At 65.1% G+C, this 20,662-nt stretch overlaps 1 protein-coding gene and 1 long non-coding RNA gene across 4 annotated transcripts; one reads left to right on the top strand and one right to left on the bottom strand.

The window, feature by feature from the left end:
- Positions 1-5,005: 5,005 nt before the first annotated feature.
- LOC125358123 lies at positions 5,006-15,629 on the top strand. The gene is made up of 3 exons (XR_007212268.1): positions 5,006-5,888; positions 10,380-10,381; positions 15,615-15,629. It is a non-coding gene; the product is annotated as an uncharacterized LOC125358123 (long non-coding RNA).
- On the bottom strand, positions 8,847-18,859 carry Meak7 (MTOR associated protein, eak-7 homolog). Of its 3 annotated transcripts, XM_048355022.1 has the most exons (9): positions 18,215-18,859; positions 17,351-17,470; positions 15,061-15,243; positions 14,162-14,392; positions 13,726-13,876; positions 12,249-12,677; positions 10,334-10,452; positions 9,507-9,686; positions 8,847-9,047 (listed from the first exon to the last, which is right to left on the bottom strand). In XM_048355022.1, the coding sequence occupies exons 1-9, from the start codon at positions 18,329-18,331 to the stop codon at positions 8,922-8,924; spliced, it is 1,656 nt and encodes a 551-aa protein (XP_048210979.1). In that variant the 5' UTR covers positions 18,332-18,859; the 3' UTR covers positions 8,847-8,921. The 3 variants fall into 3 exon arrangements, with proteins under 3 accessions (XP_048210979.1, XP_048210980.1, XP_048210981.1); XM_048355023.1 differs by lacking the exon at positions 17,351-17,470 and having other exon boundaries at positions 18,449-18,859; XM_048355024.1 differs by lacking the exons at positions 17,351-17,470; positions 18,215-18,859 and adding an exon at positions 17,143-17,185.
- Positions 18,860-20,662: the final 1,803 nt, after the last annotated feature.

Below are 20,662 nucleotides of genomic sequence, written 5' to 3'. Positions count from 1 at the left end.
CCGCGCGCTCCTCCCGTCAACCGCACACTCCCGTCAACCGCACGCTCCTCCCGTCAACCGCACGCTCCTCCCGCCAACCGCACGCTCCTCCCGTCAACCGCACGCTCCTCCCGTCAACCGCACGCTCCTCCCGCCAACCGCACAATCCTACCGTCAACCGCACGCTCCTCCCGCCAACCGCACGCTCCTCCCGCCAACCGCACACTCCTCCCGCCAACCTCACAGTCCTACCGTCAACCGCACGCTCCTCCCGCCAACCGCACGCTCCTCCCGCCAACCGCACGCTCCTCCCGCCAACCGCACGCTCCTCCCGTCAACCGCACGCTCCTCCCGCCAACCGCACGCTCCTCCCGCCAACCGCACGCTCCTCCCGCCAACCGCACGCTCTTCCCGCCAACCGCACAATCCTCCCGCCAACCGCACGCTCCTCCCGTCAACCGCACGCTCCTCCCGTCAACCGCACGCTCCTCCCGTCAACCGCACGCTCCTCCCGTCAACCGTACGCTCCTCCCGTCAACCGCACAGTCCTACCGTCAACCGCACGCTCCCGTCAACCGCACGCTCCTCCCGTCAACCGCACAGTCCTCCCGCCAACCGCACACTCCCGTCAATCGCACGCTCCTCCCATCAACCGCACTCCTCCCGCCAACCGCACGCTCCTCCCGTCAACTGCACGCTCCTCCCGTCAACCGCACACTCCCTCCAACCGCACAGTCCTCCCGTCAACCGCACGCTCCTCCCGTCAACCGCACGCTCCTCCCGTCAACCGCACGCTCCTCCCGCCAACCGCACGCTCCTCCCGTCAACCGCACGCTCCTCCCGTCAACCGCACGCTCCTCCCGCCAACCGCACGCTCCTCCCGCCAACCGCACGCTCCTCCCGTCAACCGCACGCTCCTCCCGTCAACCGCACGCTCCTCCCGCCAACCGCACGCTCCTCCCGTCAACCGCACGCTCCTCCCGCCAACCGCACGCTCCTCCCGTCAACCGCACGCTCCTCCCGTCAACCGCACACTCCCTCCAACCGCACAGTCCTCCCGTCAACCGCACGCTCCTCCCGTCAACCGCACACTCCTCCCGTCAACCGCACACTCCCGTCAACCGCACACTCCTCCCGCCAACCGCACACTCCCGTCAACCGCACACTCCTCCCGTCAACCGCACACTCCCGTCAACCGCACACTCCTCCCGCCAACCGCACGCTCCTCCCGTCAACCGCACGCTCCTCCCGTCAACCGCACGCTCCTCCCGTCAACCGCACGCTCCTCCCGTCAACCGCACAGTCCTACCGTCAACCGCACACTCCTCCCGCCAACCGCACGCTCCTCCCGTCAACCGCACGCTCCTCCCGTCAACCGCACGCTCCTCCCGTCAACCGCACAGTCCTCCCGTCAACCGCACAATCCTCCCGCCAACCGCACGCTCCTCCCGCCAACCGCACGCTCCTCCCGTCAACCGCACGCTCCTCCCGTCAACCGCACGCTCCTCCCGTCAACCGCACGCTCCTCCCGTCAACCGCACAGTCCTCCCGTCAACCGCACAGTCCTCCCGTCAACCGCACGCTCCCATGAACCGCACGCTCCTCCCGCCAACCACACAGTCCTCCCGTCAACCGCACGCTCCTCCCGTCAACCGCACGCTCCTCCCGTCAACCGCACGCTCCTCCCGTCAACCGCACGCTCCTCCCGTCAACCGCACAGTCCTCCCGTCAACCGCACACTCCCGTCAATCGCACGCTCCTCCCGTCAACCGCACACTCCTCCCGTCAACCGCACACTTCTGTCAATCGCACACTCCTCCCAATCACACACTCCTCCTGTCAATCGCACACTCCTCCCAATCGCACACTCCCATCAATCTCACACTCCCATCAACCGCACACTCCCATCAACCGCACACTCCCGTCAATCGCACACTCCTCCCAATCACACACTCCTCCTGTCAATCGCACACTCCTCCCAATTGCACACTCCCATCAATCTCACACTCCCATCAACCGCACACTCCCATCAACCGCACACTCCCGTCAATCGCACACTCCTGTCAACCGCACTCCCATCAATCACACATTCCTGTCAATCGCACACTCCTGTCAACCGCACACTCCTGCCAAACGCACACTCCCGTCAATCGCACACTCCCGCCAACCGCACTCCTGTCAATCGCACACTCCTGTCAATCGCACACTCCTCCCAATCGCACACTCCTCCCAATCGCACACTCCCGTCAACCGCACACTCCTCCCGTCAACCGCACAGTCCTCCCGTCAACCGCACACTCCCGTCAATCGCACACTCCTGTCAACCGCACTCCCGTCAATCACACACTCCTGTCAATCGCACACTCCCGTCAACCACACACTCCTGCCAAACGCACACTCCCGTCAATCGCACACTCCTGTCAATCGCACACTCCTCCCAATCGCACACTCCTCCCAATCGCACACTCCCGTCAACCGCACGCTCCTCCCGTCAACCGCACGCTCCTCCCGTCAACCGCACGCTCCTCCCGTCAACCGCACGCTCCTCCCGTCAACCGCACGCTCCTCCCGTCAACCGTACGCTCCTCCCGTCAACCGCACAGTCCTACCGTCAACCGCACGCTCCCGTCAACCGCACGCTCCTCCCGTCAACCGCACAGTCCTCCCGTCAACCGCACACTCCCGTCAATCGCACGCTCCTCCCATCAACCGCACACTCCTCCCGCCAACCGCACGCTCCTCCCGTCAACCGCACGCTCCTCCCGTCAACCGCACACTCCCTCCAACCGCACAGTCCTCCCGTCAACCGCACGCTCCTCCCGTCAACCGCACGCTCCTCCCGTCAACCGCACGCTCCTCCCGCCAACCGCACGCTCCTCCCGTCAACCGCACGCTCCTCCCGTCAACCGCACGCTCCTCCCGCCAACCGCACGCTCCTCCCGCCAACCGCACGCTCCTCCCGTCAACCGCACGCTCCTCCCGTCAACCGCACGCTCCTCCCGCCAACCGCACGCTCCTCCCGTCAACCGCACGCTCCTCCCGCCAACCGCACGCTCCTCCCGTCAACCACACGCTCCTCCCGTCAACCGCACACTCCCTCCAACCGCACAGTCCTCCCGTCAACCGCACGCTCCTCCCGTCAACCGCACACTCCTCCCGTCAACCGCACACTCCCGTCAACCGCACACTCCTCCCGCCAACCGCACACTCCCGTCAACCGCACACTCCTCCCGTCAACCGCACACTCCCGTCAACCGCACACTCCTCCCGCCAACCGCACGCTCCTCCCGTCAACCGCACGCTCCTCCCGTCAACCGCACGCTCCTCCCGTCAACCGCACGCTCCTCCTGTCAACCGCACAGTCCTACCGTCAACCGCACACTCCTCCCGCCAACCGCACGCTCCTCCCGTCAACCGCACGCTCCTCCCGTCAACCGCACGCTCCTCCCGTCAACCGCACAGTCCTCCCGTCAACCGCACAATCCTCCCGCCAACCGCACGCTCCTCCCGCCAACCGCACGCTCCTCCCGTCAACCGCACGCTCCTCCCGTCAACCGCACGCTCCTCCCGTCAACCGCACGCTCCTCCCGTCAACCGCACAGTCCTCCCGTCAACCGCACAGTCCTCCCGTCAACCGCACGCTCCCATGAACCGCACGCTCCTCCCGCCAACCACACAGTCCTCCCGTCAACCGCACGCTCCTCCCGTCAACCGCACGCTCCTCCCGTCAACCGCACGCTCCTCCCGTCAACCGCACGCTCCTCCCGTCAACCGCACGCTCCTCCCGTCAACCGCACACTCCCGTCAATCGCACGCTCCTCCCGTCAACCGCACACTCCTCCCGTCAACCGCACACTTCTGTCAATCGCACACTCCTCCCAATCACACACTCCTCCTGTCAATCGCACACTCCTCCCAATCGCACACTCCCATCAATCTCACACTCCCATCAACCGCACACTCCCATCAACCGCACACTCCCGTCAATCGCACACTCCTCCCAATCACACACTCCTCCTGTCAATCGCACACTCCTCCCAATTGCACACTCCCATCAATCTCACACTCCCATCAACCGCACACTCCCATCAACCGCACACTCCCGTCAATCGCACACTCCTGTCAACCGCACTCCCATCAATCACACATTCCTGTCAATCGCACACTCCTGTCAACCGCACACTCCTGCCAAACGCACACTCCCGTCAATCGCACACTCCCGCCAACCGCACTCCTGTCAATCGCACACTCCTGTCAATCGCACACTCCTCCCAATCGCACACTCCTCCCAATCGCACACTCCCGTCAACCGCACACTCCTCCCGTCAACCGCACAGTCCTCCCGTCAACCGCACACTCCCGTCAATCGCACACTCCTGTCAACCGCACTCCCGTCAATCACACACTCCTGTCAATCGCACACTCCCGTCAACCACACACTCCTGCCAAACGCACACTCCCGTCAATCGCACACTCCTGTCAATCGCACACTCCTCCCAATCGCACACTCCTCCCAATCGCACACTCCCGTCAACCGCACATTCCTCCTGTCAACCGCACACTCCTCCTGTCAACCGCACATTCCTCCTGTCAACCGCACACTCCTCCTGTCAACCGCACACTCCTCCTGTCAATCGCACACTCCCGTCAATCGCCCACTCCCGTCAATCGCACACTCCCGTCAACCGCACACTCCCGTCAACTGCACACTCCCGTCAATCGCACACTCCCGTCAACCGCACACTCCCGTCAACCGCACACTCCCGTCAATCGCACACTCCTGTCAATCGCCAGGCAAAGCAAAAGCTCCGGTTCTCCCTACAGAAGCTCTGCATGGCACAGATACAGATGTGGAGGATCGAGAGCCAGGGGCTCAGGCCCCAGACCAAAGATGAGGGGCGATGCCTCGTGAGTACGTGGAATCTTCTGGAAGGATTTGTTAATGTGATACTCCCAGAGAGGGAAGAGCTTCAGCGCTGGGAGCGTAGGGGCAAGTGCTGGCGTCCAGGTTTGCAAAGGACCTCGGGCGGGAAGACCACGCGAAGCCGTGACCGAGGGCTCCCGAGAGCAGGGCCCGAGACAGCGCCCCTGCGGAGTTCCTGGGAGCGGGCGGGGGAGGGGCTCCCACGTCTGGACAGGGGAACCCCACAATCTGGGTCTGCAAGGTTCTATGCACACTCCTAAGACTCAGCAAGATGCTGGAGACAAAACTGCACAACATTTGAGAGATTTCTATTTTTAAACAGCCATTGATTGGGGGGGGGAGGGAAAAAAGGCCAATTATGGTTCCCTTAATGACATCAGAAACTCGCCAGGCCACCCAGCACCCCGATCTGGGACGGGAGAGGCAGCGTGAGACAAAGGCTGTCACGACACGTAGGTGAACCAAGTGTACACGTCTCGAAGATACCACCAAATTTTTAGAAATGGCCACAGTGCCAGAGAAAACCAAGCTACCATAGGCAGGATAAGTTCTGAAAAACAGGTCCTGTTTCTATTTATAAAGCCGCAGGAGTGAAAATACGAGAGCTAAGCTCACAGACTTGGCTAATGAGAGAGTAGTGCTTGAAGCTGGGGGGCAGGGGGCACACCATGCCATTTTATATAAACAGGGTTGGCACTTTATTCAGGGATTGCATATAGAGGTCTATCTTCAAATACATTTTGAATAAACCAAAGAAAACACTGGAAGCCACAGAAGCAGAAGAGCAGAGGACTTTCAGAGAAAACTCCAGAATCGTAACGAAGAGAAATGCTGGAGAACATGGTGTAAAATGTGAATTTTATGTGGAGAAAGTGACAAAGTATTCACCACACACACACACTCCTACAACTCAATAAGAAAAAGACCCCCAAAGAAAACGGGCAGATGACACAAAGAGCTTCGGAGAAAGGAAGCTGTGGCTCACGTATTAGAATGCCTAGCCCTCCAGCACGAGGCCCTGAGTTCAAACCCCACCACCACAAAAACCAAGAGGCTGTTCACCACCACACAGAAGAGAAACTGAGTCCATCAGGTAAACACAAACCACGTTTCCATGCGGTGGTGCGGAGGCCTTGGCAAACGCGCCCCGTGGGTGAGAGGGATAAATGGAGCGTTAACCGGTCATCACCTCTAACCCACAACACAGCTTCTGACACAGCAGCTCAGACCCAATCACACCAGACACGCAGCTGTGGGCTACAGAACAGTCAGCCTCAGAAGGCGCCACGGACCCCAGACCCACGGAGCATCTGCGCGTGGACGGAAGGCAGGAGGGAGGACGGACCCAGGACAGGGCGGAATTCCACGAGGCAAGAACGGAGGGGCACGCCGGCTCACCTCCGCGGGGTGCCAGCCTCTCACGAGGGTAGGGGGACGCCTTTCCTGGTCCCGTCTGTTTTAGTTACATACATATGACTTTTAGTGCAGAATTGCGGGGGGGGGGGGCGTAGCCGGACCCCTGCCGGCACCCCTGGCCCGCGCGTGGGCCCTCTCCACCCCACCCTCTCCACCCCACGCTCTCCGCCCCACGCTCCCTCCGCTCTGATGGAACAAACCTCGCTGTGAAAACACACAGAGCCAAACGACTCAGGCCGAGGCGCCCCGGCCAGCACGGCAGCTCTGCCACAGAGGGCGGCTCCCTCTGTCAACAGAACTGGGACAGCCACCGGGTGACCCCACCGGGGCCTGCACCCCAGATGGCCACGTGTGGGGCGCCCGGCCCTTCAGCGCCAGGACCCCACCTGTCACTTGGGTTCTGGGGACAGGCAGAGGGGATGAGGTGCTGTTGCCTTCCTCAAGAGCCACCCACAGCAGCCTAGGGACTGCACGGTGCAGGGGCTCGGGCTCGCTCTAGGGACTGCACGCTGCAGGGGCTCGGGCTCGCTCTAGGGACTGCACGCTGCAGGGGCTCGGGCTCGCTCTAGGGACTGCACGCTGCAGGGGCTCGGGCTCGCTCTAGGGACTGCACGGTACAGGGGCTCGGGCTCGCTCTAGGGACTGCACGGTACAGGGGCTCGGGCTCGCTCTAGGGACTGCACGCTGCAGGGGCTCGGGCTCGCTCTAGGGACTGCACGCTGCAGGGGCTCGGGCTCGCTCTAGGGACTGCACGGTACAGGGGCTCGGGCTCGCTCTAGGGACTGCACGGTACAGGGGCTCGGGCTCGCTCTAGGGACTGCACGCTGCAGGGGCTCGGGCTCGCTCTAGGGACTGCACGGTACAGGGGCTCGGGCTCGCTCTAGGGACTGCACGCTGCAGGGGCTCGGGCTCGCTCTAGGGACTGCACGCTGCAGGGGCTCGGGCTCGCTCTAGGGACTGCACGGTACAGGGGCTCGGGCTCGCTCTAGGGACTGCACGGTGCAGGGGCTCGGGCTCGCTCTAGGGACTGCACGCTGCAGGGGCTCGGGCTCGCTCTAGGGAGGGATTCCGTTGCATGTTTATGAGAAACATGACCAAAAAGCTGGTCTTCAGAGGCTCACGCCTGTAATCCAAGCTACGCAAGAGTCCAAAATCTGAGGATCAAGGTTGAAGGCCAGTACGGGCACAAGAGTATGGGAGCCCCTTCTCTCCAATTAACCAGCAAATTAACCAGCAATTAATCAGTGAAGCTGCAGCTGAAGTCGCAGTGCTAACCCTGAGTGAAAAGGAGCACAGGGTTCTCGAGGCCCTGAGTTCAAGTTTCAGTGCGCACACACACACCCCCCTCCCAAACGGACCACTAGCGACTTCATCCCGGGGATGCGGGGGGTCTGCCTGAGGTCCCCATGTCTTCCTGATGGAGGTCACCTGATACAGAATCACTTATCAGGAAGGTGGTGGGGGCCGCAGCCCCCCCACACACACGGCACCCTCATCGGGAAGGCCGACCAGCCTGCCACCCGAGGCAGCGCGGCTCGTGGAAGAGAAGCAGCACGAGGCAAGCCACTCAGCGTGCTAAGGCTTTTAATCAAGGCAGGAGAGAAAGACAAGGGAGGAGCCACCGTCTTGAGGCCTCGGGCGCGGCACGGCATCCGGGCCTGTCAGAGGCCCGGCACCCCTGAGGATCAAGGTTCAAAGCCAGTGTGAGCTCAGCTGTTCAGGATCTCTTGAGGTTTTTAGGATTACAGGTAGCTCACACTTGTAATCAGGTAGCTGAGATGTGAGGATCGAGGTTCAAAGCCAGCCTGGGCAGAAAAGTCTAGGAGATTCTTATCCTGAATGAACTAGCAAAAAGCCTGAAGGAGAGCCGTGGCTCAAGTGGCAAAGCACCACTGTTACGTGAGAAAGCTAAGGGAGAGTGTGAGGTGCTGAGTTCAAGTCCCAGGGCTGGGGGCCCGTGGGAAAACGGCCACACTGAGGGCCTGACCCCGACACGTCGCGGCTGAGGTCGAGGCGCCGGCCGCGCTGGACACGCCCGCTCGACTTACAGGAAGGCCGCGCGCGTCCACGAGGGGCAAGCGAGCCGGCTCTGGGGACGCACGTCCTGGCGTCTCCCTCGCCCGCCACGCGTTCGCTTCGAGAGCAGGGGGAGCTCGGCGGGGAGCTCGGCGGGGACGGTCGCGCGCACGCCAGGACCCGGCCACAAGCACGCGTCGTTCCCGTGCCGGACCCCGGGGGGATTGCACAGCACAGAGTCCCCGCGCCATCGGACGATTTCCCAGAATGCACCGCGGCTCCCGGCCTCCCGGTCCCGGGGGCCCCCGGAGGTGCCCGTGGGTCGCCCACGCGGCCCCTGGGTGAGCCCCGCGCACGGGCAGGCGCCCTGGGTCCCACCGGCGCTGACCGCGGCCCGCGGCGCGCCCCAGGCTGGCGCGGCGTCTCCGGATCCCGCGGGCGGGGGGGAAGGGCGCGGGTGGCTCCGGCGTGGGTGTGCCATGACGCCCCGCCCTTCCCGGGACGGGCCGCCGGGTGGCCACAGGGGACACGACGCCAGGACGCCGGCGTGGCGGCAGGGGACGCCCGGGCGGGGAGGGGCCCGGGCTCAGTTGCCAGGGGCGTCCCCGCGGTCGGGGACCTCCCGGAGCCCCTCGCTGTGGCGGGTCCGCCCGCTGGCCTCCAGCAGGGCGCGGGTCTCGGGGTCCGTGTCCAGGATGCTCTTCTTAGAGACCTGGGGAGGGGGGAAGAAGCGGGGAGGAGGGGGGGGAGGAGGGGGGCAGAAGGGGGCAGCAGGACAGGAAGGACGGGGAGAGGGCCGGGTGTGTCCATGGCCTGCCTGGGGGACTCACTGCTCCCCATAGCCAAGACGAAGCCATGGCTTCCCGCCAGCTCCCGCTTACCTGACTGGAGCCAACCCCCCCCCCAACTCCCCCAACTCCCCCACCCCCCCCCCCCGCCGCTCCCAGAGAGCATGGGCTAGGCTACAGGCATCATGGGAACTGCGGGGTCGGCGGCCACTCGGTGGGGGGCAGAGCCCCCAAGCCTCGTGCTCGTGCAGACCGGCACCCTGGGCGCCCCGCGAACGCATCCGCCCGCCCCGCCGTGGTGGGAGGACGAGGCGGCCCGGGCCGGGGCGCAGGGCTCCGTCCGCGCCCCGGGGTGGCCGGCACCGGCCCCTGCCCGCGCTCACCGGCTGCTGCTCCGAGGGCTCCTCCACCGCCCACACCTCCATCGTGTCAAACCGGAAGTCCTCCTCGGCCGACAGCTGCGGGCTGCCGTACGTGGTGCACGCGGGCTTGGCCCTGCTGTGCCCCTTCCCGAAGTCGGCGTCCACCCAGAGCCCGAAGTAGCCGTGCTGCCCGCCCATGCCCTGCGGGGGAGACGCCCGGGGCGCGGCGTGGGCACAGTGCCCGGAGCCAGCGCGGTGGGGCCTGCCTGGGATCCCGGCACCCGGGAGGGGGAGCCAGGGGCCACCCCGGGCCACAGATGAGAGCGGGGGGGGGGGGGGCGGGGGGGGGCAGTGCACTCGCCTCTGTCCCCCCAGGTCCCTCAGGCACGGAGCATCGGGTGAGCCGTGGAAGCCGCAGACCCACGGGGGCCAAGGGGGGCGGCGTGAGCCCTGTCCTCCCGCCCCGCCCCACTGCCCACTCCAGGCCGGCACGGCGGTCACCGCGGCCTCTGCTCCCGAAGACTGGGGCGCGGGCGCGGCCTGGCTCGCACCCGGGGCAGGGAGAGGCCGAGGTGTGGCTCCGTCCCCGGGACGGCGGGCGCTGCCCTGGGGGTGACGAGACTCGGGTGCTCTCGGGGGCCCGGCACGTCCTCCACCCGTGACAGCTAGGCAGGAGGAGGCGGGACTTCCCCCAGCGGACGGGCCGCCCCCACCCTCCCGTCCTGACACGCAGAAACGGGGAGGGGGGGCAGGAGGGGGGCCAAGCTCACCGCGGGCACACAAGCCACCCGGGGGGAGCCGGTGACCCCATCAGAGCGGAGCGGCCGCGGCCCCCGCCCGTCACTCACCAGCCCGTTGGGCAGGGTCTGCTGTCCGTGGTTCAGGTACATGAAGTGGTCGTTGTAGCCCGTGTGCGCGTACGCGGCCATGCGGGGCGCGATGGAGAACAGGAAGCACTTGTTGTCCCCTGCAGGGCACGGGCGAGGCGGGGGTCACCGGGTCTGAGCGGCAAGGCCCCCCGACGCCAGCGGGCGGGGCCCAGGCCCCACGCGTCCCAGCCTGCTCCGCGCGCAGAGGGCCGGCCTGGGACCCCAGTGCCCGCCGCAGCGGCGCCACGGAGGACGGGCCCGCGCCAGGCCCGGGAAGGGGGCGATCTCTCTAGAAAGTTCACCTGGAACCCAGCAGCGGAGGCTCGAGCGCGCCTCGCCGAGGAGGCTACAGAGAGCAGCACGGCCGCCCCTCCGGCGCCCCCTCGAGGGCACCGCGCTGAACTGCAGACAAGCGCGGCCCAGCTCTGCCTGCCGCCCCGCCGGTGCGCGGCCCCGCCCACACTTACTGAGCCCCGACAGGGCGCGGTGTCCCCCCCAGGGCGGGCCCCAGGGCGGTGTGTCCATGGCCTAGGCCAGCGGGGTCTGCCTGCGGCCAGGAGCTGTGGGGGTGTTACTCTCCATCACACACACACACACACACACGCACACACACACACACACACACACACCCCACTTGCCCGTGTAGCACCAGGACTCAGAGCCAGAAAGGTAACCCCAGGCCAGAGCCGGAACCCCAGGTCTGAGCCGCTCAAGGCAAAGCCCTCCCCGCCTTGGCCTTCCCCGCGGCCTCATGGGAACACAAAGGCACAGGGCCTCAGGCCGGAGGTCATTCACGGGACGCGCGGACACAAATGAATCTGGGAGAAGGCATGAATCGGGCGTCCGCGGAGCGAGGCTGCCCTCTGCTGGGGCCTCCCGCTTGGAAACATGGTGGATGGGGGTTCCCGCCTCCAGGAAGACGGGGCCTCTGGGCCAAGAGACAGGAGACCCAGCAGAGCGAGGCTGCGGCAGACTGGAGCAAGTGGGTGGGTCCTGATCTGTAATCACAAGTCTCCGGGCTTTGAACCTCCATCCTCAGTTCTCAGCCTCCCGAGCCGCTGGATGACAGGTGTGAGCCCCCCACGCCTGGCTGCACCCCTGATCCTAGACGATGGGGGTGCCCTGCCCCCCCCCCAGTGACTGCTCCCCAGCCTCAGGGTGCCCTGTCAGGAGGCGGCCGGCAAGGCCACCAGTACTCGGGAGCTTGGACTTGAGGAGGGCTCTCAGCGGTCCCAGGGCAAGATAAAAATCTAGAACATTCTGAGACCTAGAAACAGCCTGAGGCACGGGCCCTTGGCTTACGCTCCTCCTCCCGCCCCCGGCACATGGCCACCGCCCCTCGGGGGTCTCCTGACCAGCAGCCCACCCGCACACGGGTCCGGACCACAGGGAAGACCAGAGGTGCGGGCGAGACCGGGCGTCCCGGGAGGCGTGCCCGCACACGGCCGTCAGCACGCGGGCAGCTCGCTGCAGGGCGGGGAGCCCGGCACCGGCCAGAGCCCTGTGCCGCCGCTCGCAGCAACCGGAGGAGAAGGACGGGGTCCCCCGGGCCTCTCCCCAGTGTCGCGCGGTCACGAGAGAACGTCTACACGCCGCAGAGCTCAGAGCCAGGAAGGAAAGGGCAGCGTGCGTGTGCGTGTGCGCACGTGTGTGTGCGCGCGCGTGCGTAGGAAAGGCCCTCTGAGCGCCAGCACACCCGGCGATGCTCAGCCAGCGTCGGGAGTGGGGGTGCTGACGGCGTCCTGCCCGCTGCCCCCCACGGCCGGGCTGGGAGAGGAGCGTGTGACACCGGACGCCGGCGTGCACCGCCACCGCCCCACCGAGGCCGGACACGCGGCCGAGGGGACGGACGCGCGGCTTCCCGCCCGGGCCGGGCCACACCCGGGGGCCTCACCTTGAAACTGGGGTTTGACCTCCCAGGAGCAGGAGGCAAAGCCGCCGAAGACGTGGCCGCCGTGGTCCCGGAGGAGGGCCAGGCAGGGCCCCTGGCGCGTGATGCGCCCGCAGAGCTGCGCGAAGCTCTGCCCGTGCAGCCGCGACGAGAAGAGCAGGCGCCAGCGCCGCCGCTGCTCCCCGCACAGCTGCGCGCTGAGGTAGAGGGCGGCGAGCGCGTCCAGGACGCTCTCGAACTCCCGCCCCGGGCCCGCGTGGCGCTCCGGGAGCAGCGCGGCCGGCTCCGCCGGGGAGGACAGCACCAGGAAGCCTCTGCGGACCACCTCGCTCAGAAACGCGCCCACGAGGGGCGCCCGGAACACCCAGTCCTCCATCGCAGCCCGGTCGCACTCCCCGTTGGCCCACTGGGGCTCCAGAAACTTCTGGCCACCTGGGGAAGGGGAATCGGCATGACCGGAGCCGCGATGACCGAGTGTGCGCGGAGCAGCCGGGAGCCGCAAGCCACGTGCGACCCGGAACTCGAGAGCCGGCTCCTCCGCACGGAGACGCGCTCCCAGGAAGGGGCTCGCTCAAGCTCAGACGCGGCGGGTGGGAAAGACAAAGATGTCCCCAGACCTCTCCCCGGGGACCCAGGCGGCAGCACGCACGAGGAGGCTCCGCCCCCAACGCCTGGGCATGGGCCACGGGCCGCCACTCCCCTGAGGGCCGGAGGCTGGGGCTTCCTGGGAGGGACGGACGAGCGCGCTGGTTTCCAGCCTCGTCTGTCGTGCTCGTTTCCATCTCTGACACGTCAAGCGTGGTAGGGGGGCGGGGGGATCCCGTAGATGAGATCTACGTGACCCGGTGCAGCCACGGCTTCCCCATACGTGAGGTGGATGCCGTGCCGGGACCCAAACCGTTCACCGCCACGAGGGCGAGAGGGGCTTCCACGACTCCCAGTCACCGACACGCGCAAAACTGAACTCTAGTGACCACGTCTTCCTCAACCTGGGCCCTGTCCTCCCCCTGGATATGTAGAGGCTCAGTTAGTTCTACTTCCTATCACCCCTCAGCACGCTAGATTTCAAATACCTTTTTGGGTTTTGAGTTTTTGCCAGTACTAGGGCTCGAACTCAGGGCCTAGGTGCCGTCCCTAAGCTTTTGTGCTCAAGGCCAGTTAGTGCTCTACAACTTGAGCCGCAGCTCCACTTCCAGATTTGCTGCTGGACTTCCCTGCCCAGGCCGGCTTCAATCCGCAAACCTCGGATCCCAGCCTCCTGAGTAGCTAGGACGACAGGCCTCAGCCCCCCACCCCCCCTCGACCCATGACCTCTCATTTCTCCTGCCAGAGCACCGCTTGAAGTCTTTGGGGTCATTTTAGTCGAACGACTTTCTAGTGAGGTGACAGCTTAGGTCCCGGCCTTGGAGCGGGAGGGAGATGGACCACAGCGCCCTAGGGCGGGGCGCCGAGCCGGGGGAGCGCGCGCGGGGAGACCTGCCTTGAGGCTTCATCTCCAGGAGCAGCTGGGCGGCCAGCGCCCGCACGCCGGCCAGGGGCCCCTCGGCCGTCCTCCGGGGCCGGGGCCAGCCCCTCAGCTCCTGCCGGTGGGCGAGCACGTGCTCCACGGCGCCAACCAGGTCCTCTGTGAACTTGAACACGGCGATCGCACCGTTACGCGCCGGCCACCGGGAGCCGCGCCGCCCCCCACGCGGGACACAGACAGGGTCGGCGTTCTTCACGCCGTCCCTCCCACACCCACTGGGACCCCGTCCAGCGCGGGCCGCCACCCCACCCTGGCGGGCGTTCCCATGCTGGCCTGGAGGTCCGCCAAAGCCCCTGTCCGAGAGTGCTGACCCCACGAGAGCCGTGAGCTGGCCCCCGGCCCCGTGACGCTGCCCAGGCCCCCCGCCTGTCGGCTCAAGCGGCCCCTCTACCTCCTGGACTTGCCCGGCTCGCACAGGGCCCTCCGTGGCGGTGATCATTTTCAGAATCACCAGACTCTTCTCCTCCGAGGTCCCCTTCAGCAGGTGAGACAGGGCCGCCGTGAACTGCTCCCGGGAGACGCTGTCGCTGGGCCCCCGCGCCCTCCCCGTCAGGTCCACCCTCCGCATGCCGTCAAACAGTCTGGTGACCATCTCCGGGGGAAGAGCTTCTCCCACGTGGCTCTGCTGAGAACATGGAGGACACAGGGCCCGACGGGCTGGGTTCAACACGACGGGCCACGGGAAAAGAAGCCGAGGACCGAGCCCGGCCACTGCACCCGGGATGCTTCGTGACCGTCCCCCCGTCCTCCGGACCCTCTCCCCACCTGAGGACCCCCACGCCGAGCGCCCACGGCTCACCCTGGCCCTTCCGGCCCAGCCCTCCACAGATCGGCCCTGTCCTTCCTGGGGCTGCCGGCCCCTGCTCCCCGCTCTGCTAGTCTGTCCCGCCCGCGGGCTGCCCAGGGCCTCCGCCAGATCCCACGCGGGGCTGCGGTGGTCTCTGCCACTGCGGTCACGGGAGGGGAGAGGGCAGGCCCGTTCCAGATCGCCACCCAGTCTCTGGGAGGACATTCGGGTGACACGGGGCTTGGGGTGCAGGACGCGGGCAGCTGCGGTGCAGCCCAAGATCCTGTCTCTAGGACGGCTAGGACACTGGATGGATTTCCAGAACGGGCAGGGGCTTGGTCAGCTGCGGCCCACGGCGACTCTTCACCCAGCAATGACAGAGCACACACAGCAGCTGGACGGCGACCCCCGAAGCCAACCACGGGCCGCCCGGCTCCTCGCAGAACACCGGCTTCCCCACGGAGGGCCACGGCTTGCGCCTCCAGCCCCCTCCACCCTCTTGCCTTTAGTGCCTGCAGAGAGAAGGCGCCGGGCGAGGCCTGGGCGCTGCCCGCCCCCGCTGACAGAGCATCAAACAGCCTGTCGATCTCCGCCTGCTCCTCAGGAAGAAACTGTGAGCAAAACGTGGACCCCGAGAGGCTTTTGTTGTTCCCCATCTCTCCCGGCCTCTGGCAGAGCAGTCCTGTCTGTGGGGGACAAGGGGGGGACAAGTCGGAGAGAAAAGTCAACACGCCATCAGAGAAAGGAAAGGTTGGATTAGCTGGAAAATGCAGCTCAAACACACCCTGTACAGAGTGTACATAATGTTTCAGTGTTAGAGAATCAACAGTGGGAAAGGCCCATCCTGAAGCCCAGGGTCCACTGAAGTCTGCGCGCGACAACCAGGCAGGCTGGACTTCTTCATCTGAAGACACAGCACCAGCCGGGCGCTGGTGATTCTCACAGGGAAACCCGGTTACTCCGGAGGCTGAGACCCAGAGGGTCATAGTTTGAAACCAGTCTGGCTAGAAAAGTCCACACTATCATACTCAAAGAACCAGCAAAACACTGGACTAAGAGGTATGGCTCAAGTAGTAAAGCACCAGCTAGGAGCAAGAAAGCTGAGAGCACCAAGCTGAGTTTGAATCCTAGTACTGGCCACAGGGGAAAAAAAATGAAGAAAGCACAGTACCCAATGAGACTAAAAAGTAGGCATGTGGGGGAAGAGAAGCTCTGTTTTAATTAACGTAAATAGTCTCTTGCTTTAAAAACTTGAGATGAAAATTCTTTTTTTTTTGCCAGTCCTAGGGCTTGAACTCAGGGCCTGAGTACTTTCCCTGGCTTCTTTTTTGCTCAAGGCTAGCACTCTGCCACTTGAGCCACAGCGCCACTTCTGGCCGTTTTCTATATATGTGGTGCTGGGGAATCGAACCTAGGGCTTTGTGCACATGAGGCAAGCACTCTGGCCACTAGGCCATATCCCCAGCCCGAAAATTCTTAAATGTACAAGAATCCGGTAAACTGAGTCAATGCCCTAGTACATAATCCCTCAGGAGGTCAAACATAGTCAGGCACACAGCCCAGCAGGAAAGGGTCCTGGATACAAGTTTCTATGTCTGTCCATACCCTCTAGCAAAGCAGGATTCTGGCCTTCGAGTTCATGGAGGTAAGCCACATAACCTGACACTGTTTCCAAGTGGGCAATCCAGTGACTCCTAGCCCATCAGTGTACTTTGTTGAACCCAATCTTTCACTATCTGTTCTTCAACCTTCACTGACACCCCCCCCCCCCCTGCGCTATCTGATCACACTGGCCTGTCTCTGGCGGGAGTTCAGTTAGGTAAGGCGAACCGGCCCTCCTCTGGCCGCCCAAGCTGACTTAAGCGTTTCTGAGTGTCGAGGCCACCCCGCTCCTGGCTGTGATTGCCACTTGCCCACAATGGACGGGAAGTGCGGCCTGGCTCCCCCGCTGCAAAGCCCCGCCATCCTGTTCCTCAGCTTGTGATCCTGAACGAAGTCTGCCTTTATCTGCCTTAACAGGCCTCGGTGAATTATTCCTTTTAATATAAGGTTTGAGGGCTGAATAAAGCGATCCCGGGCAATCTATTCTGCTTTCTAGAGGCCCAGGACAAGCCAAAGCCTGCTTGAGTTCCTGTCTTCCGGAAGAGCCGTTCCCGGACAACGCGGTATGCTGGGAAGTCAGCCAGAGCGGCTTCCCTGCGGACCCAGCCCTCCTGGGATCCTCAGCTCCGCTGCTCCAGGGACTCCAGGGAGCTTCTCGGCTAGAGCCGGGCACCGCGTGGGTGCTCCACACCCTGTCTGCCAGCCCACGACCCCGGGCCTGCAAGGCGCGGCGGCCTACAGAGCCATGAGCACCGGCCGCAGGACCCCCTTTCTGGGGAGCTCCGGCCACCTCATCTGGACAGGTGGGCTTCAGTCCCGCCGGGGCCCGGGGCGGAGGCAGGGGCTGGGGTCACCGCGGAGTGCCAGCCCCGGGCAAACGGTGGAGTGTGTACTGGAAGGAAGCCCCCTCCACGTGTGCCCTCCCCCCCCAGCACACGCCCAGTGTGCAAATGCACCCTTTCCTCTCCCACAGCGCCCCTGACCCAGGGATGGCACCTCCGGAGGACACATGGGCCCGGCCTTCCTCCCGGGGCGCTGTTCCCCGGCCGTGGGGGGAGGACGGGGGAGGGGGAGGAGGGGCAGCCCAGCAGGGGCGGGGCGGGGCGGGGCGGGGAAGGCGGGGCCCAGACCCACTCCAGCCAGCCCGGGACCCCAGCCCCGGGCCGCCGCCCCTCCCGCCCCAGCGCTGACCTCCGAGTGCCTCCGACCCGGGGACGGTGGAACTTGACCCTTCCAGGGCCCTATTCCCTGGCAACGGCGCTGACGGGCGGTCACGTGCTCCAATGGCGGAAGCGGAACCCGGAGGCGGGGCTGGGAGCGCTCCTAGCCAATGGCGGCGCGCGTGCCGCGGGTGGGCGGGGCCAGGGCGCCGGGGCGCTGCGTCTGGGGCGGCGGCGGCGGCGGCACCGCGTCGGGACACCTGGGCGGAGGGGCGCCGGGCTGGGACCGGGCGGGGCCGGGCCGGAACCGGGACACCTGGGCGGAGGGGCGCCGGGCTGGGACCGGGCGGGGCCGGGCCGGAACCGGGACACCTGGGCGGAGGGGCGCCGGGCTGGGACCGGGCGGGGCCGGGCCGGAACCGGGACACCTGGGCGGAGGGGCGCCGGGCTGGCCCCCCGCCCCCCCTCCCCGGCTGTGGGCCTGCCAGGACCAAGGCCCTGCGCTCCAGGGCTCTGCCCCCGTGCCGGCCAGCTGCCCCAGGCGGCCCCAGGAGCACCCGCGGGGGTGTGGGGCCGGCGAGGCGGTGGGGAGCCGGACGTGAGCCGAGAGGGCCCTGCCTCAGTGCCCCTGCCCTCGGGGGTGATGCCGCTGAGCGGAAGATGGCGAGGGAAGAAGGGCAGCTGTTGACACGCGTTGGCAGGAGGAGAAATGGAGGCAGGAACGGGGTGAGGCTGGTGAAAGCAAGAAGTCCGCATAGGAAGATGAAGCGGGATTTCTGCGCTTGAAGCGGGAGGCCATAGGAACCTTTTCCTCTGTGCCTTCCCAAGCCCTGTCAACGCTGGGAGCCGGCACTCCCTTGGCAACACCTTCCCTGACACTGCCTCCGCCTATCACGAAGAAACCAGGACTGGGGGGGGGGGGGTTCAGTGGCCTTTCCAGGGACACACAGCAGGCCCCGGCAGCCCCCAACTGCGCGACAGGCCCTTCCCACTGCACTGAGCCGTCAGCCATGGGTTTTGCAGAGCAGGCCAGTTGAAACCTTGGTCTCAGAGACCCCCAGGAGCGTGCCTGCCCACACCCGTGGGCGCCTCCGGCTGGCTAGCTGGCTCCGTCCTGGAGTACACTCACTCAGAGACCGGGGATTTCAGCACACACGGTGAGCCCTGGAGAGGCCGCCCTAACGCAGCAGCTGGACAGGAAGTGGGGGGCATCTTTCCCTCCTTCCTGCGCATTCCCGGCCCTGCCTGAGGCCTATGTGGCCTCCAGGCCTGCCCCCAGCCACGGAGAAGGAGCCTGAGCTCTCTTCACCCCACTCCGGGGGCCCTTCTGAGGCCAGATGGCTGTGAGTCACAAGACCTTGCCTAATTTCTAATCCACCCACCACCTAATTTCCCGTCTCAGCTAGGCTGCTCTCCTCCCTGCTCCATGAACTCCAACCCCAGCATCTGGAGCAGGACAAGCCCTTTCTTGCCCCCATGATGCCTGCCTCAGTCCTTCCTTCTGCCTCCTGCACAGGGGCAGCGCCCATCTACAGGCTACTCTCTCGGGCTGCACTGGCATCTGCTGTGGTTTAGCTTTGCTGCTCCATGTCTGAGAATGTTACTTCCTAGCAAGCACACCTTTTTTTGACAGGCAACTATACACCTGTGGCAAGAAGGAAAGGAGGTGGTGGCCACGGGAAATGTCCCCTTCGGGAGCCAGCGCAACTGATGCTGGGAACGGAGAAATGGCAGCCACGCTGAGCTGACCGAGAAGTGGGGGTGCAGGTCACCTTGCTCAGGTGGAAGGGTAGGAAGGTGTCCTGGAAACTCCCTTCCTGAGCTCCCAGATGGCAGCCTCCAGGAGCTCGGAACCCCTCCTGCATAATCCAGGCAAGATGAGGTCCTGAGTTCAAGTCCCAATATTGGTTGGCACACAAAAAAGTGGGGGAAAACAAATAGAGAGAGGTGGCGCTGCCCGCTGCTGGCCTGGCACCGCCCTGCGGCCACTGTCGGCTTGCACTCCCGTCTGCTCACCTGCGTGGAAAGCACCGCACGCTCCATGTGGTTTTAATTGGAGAAGAGTTATATTGTTTGAAAATGTGCACACCGAGGCCGTGTGTCCCAAGGAAGGGAGCTCCAGGGGAGGATCTGGGTCAGCGGCGGGGCTGCCTGGGGACAGCCCAGAAGGGAGGACAGAAGGTAGCCAGGGCCCGGCAGGGAGAGACCGCGGCAGGGCCTCAGCGGGTGAACCAGGAGCCGCAGGAAATGAAGCCGACTGTCCCAGCCCAGGCTGCCCTGGGCCAGTTACCAAGGGACCCGGCAGCCCCTTCTCTAGACAAAGGTCAAGGTGCAGGTAGATACAGGCTCTGGAAAGTGGTCTCGACTTTGCCGCGAGAAGGACTAGAAACATCCTGAACTCCTGGAAGCTGGCTCGCTCTTGTTCTTTCTGGCGGCTGGTCAGGGGACGCGTGGTAGTGTGCCCACAAGGTGGCGCTCGCGGTCATGGTAAAACAAATCACTGTGGTCTGAATAACAATTCAAGCCAGAGGCCACGGTTTAAGGTCGGCCAGGTGAGGTGAGCCGGGCACTGGTGGCTCGCGCCTGTCATCCCAGCTACTCAGGAGGCTGAGATCTGAGGATCACGGTTCAAAGCCAGCCCAGGCAGAAAGAAAAGTCCCTGTGAGAATATTATCTCCAATTAACCACTCAAAACCTGAAGTAGCACTGTGGCTCAAAGTGGTAGAGCACTGCCCCTGACAAAAGAGCTCAGGGACAGCACCCAGGCCCTGAGTTCAAGCCCCACAACTGACAAAAATAAAGACCTGCCAGGAGGAGATCGTGGTTGGAGTTCCTGCACGATCCCCGCCTGGCCTGGCCTCAGCGGCGTCGGTCTCCCTCGTTCTCCCACAGCCGCCGCGGGTCGTGGGGTGGGTTTGGACACCCTCGGCAGCCAGCCCGCGCCCCGTTCCTGCCTTTCCTCTGCGAGCCGACGCTGCCACGTTCCCAGCGACTGAAGACCACACCGTCGTCCTCGGTCCCCTTCCCGAAGCCCCCCGAGCCCAGCGTCCCAAGGCAGGACTCCTGGTGACACCGGCCCCCCCTCCCCGGCTCCTCCTGCCTGTGCCCTGTGCCTGTGACCCGCCCGGCCTTTGACTGGCTTGGATGACATCCGTGACGTCTTGAGGATGGCCCGGCGCCTTGTACGGCACCCACAAAGGGGCTCTGGAAAAGGCTGGACTGCCTGGCTGCCCCGGCCAGCTCCGATCCGGACCCCGGACCCCTGACGATCCCCAAAACGGGCACGTAGACCCCGCGCCCTCCAGGCCCGCTCCCCGCCTGGGCGCGGCCTTCGGCTGGGATC

Source organism: Perognathus longimembris, chromosome 10 (assembly GCF_023159225.1).
Source record: "Perognathus longimembris pacificus isolate PPM17 chromosome 10, ASM2315922v1, whole genome shotgun sequence".
NCBI classification, from domain to species: Eukaryota; Metazoa; Chordata; class Mammalia; order Rodentia; family Heteromyidae; genus Perognathus; species Perognathus longimembris.
Note: the sequence above shows the minus strand (reverse complement) of the source record. Positions and strands in the feature narration are given on the sequence as shown.

Excerpts from the sequence above, each read along its gene's own strand:
- Meak7 (XM_048355022.1), bottom strand. The coding sequence starts at position 18,331 with ATGGCTGACGGCTCAGTGCAGTGGGAAGGGCCTGTCGCGCAGTTGGGG. Across the intron at positions 14,393-15,060 it reads TCTCTCTGCAGGCACTAAAG|AGCCACGTGGGAGAAGCTCT; the intron begins GCAAGAGGGTGG and ends TGTTCTCAGCAG. Across the intron at positions 9,687-10,333 it reads AGACCCTGCCCAACGGGCTG|GGCATGGGCGGGCAGCACGG; the intron begins GTGAGTGACGGG and ends TCTCCCCCGCAG.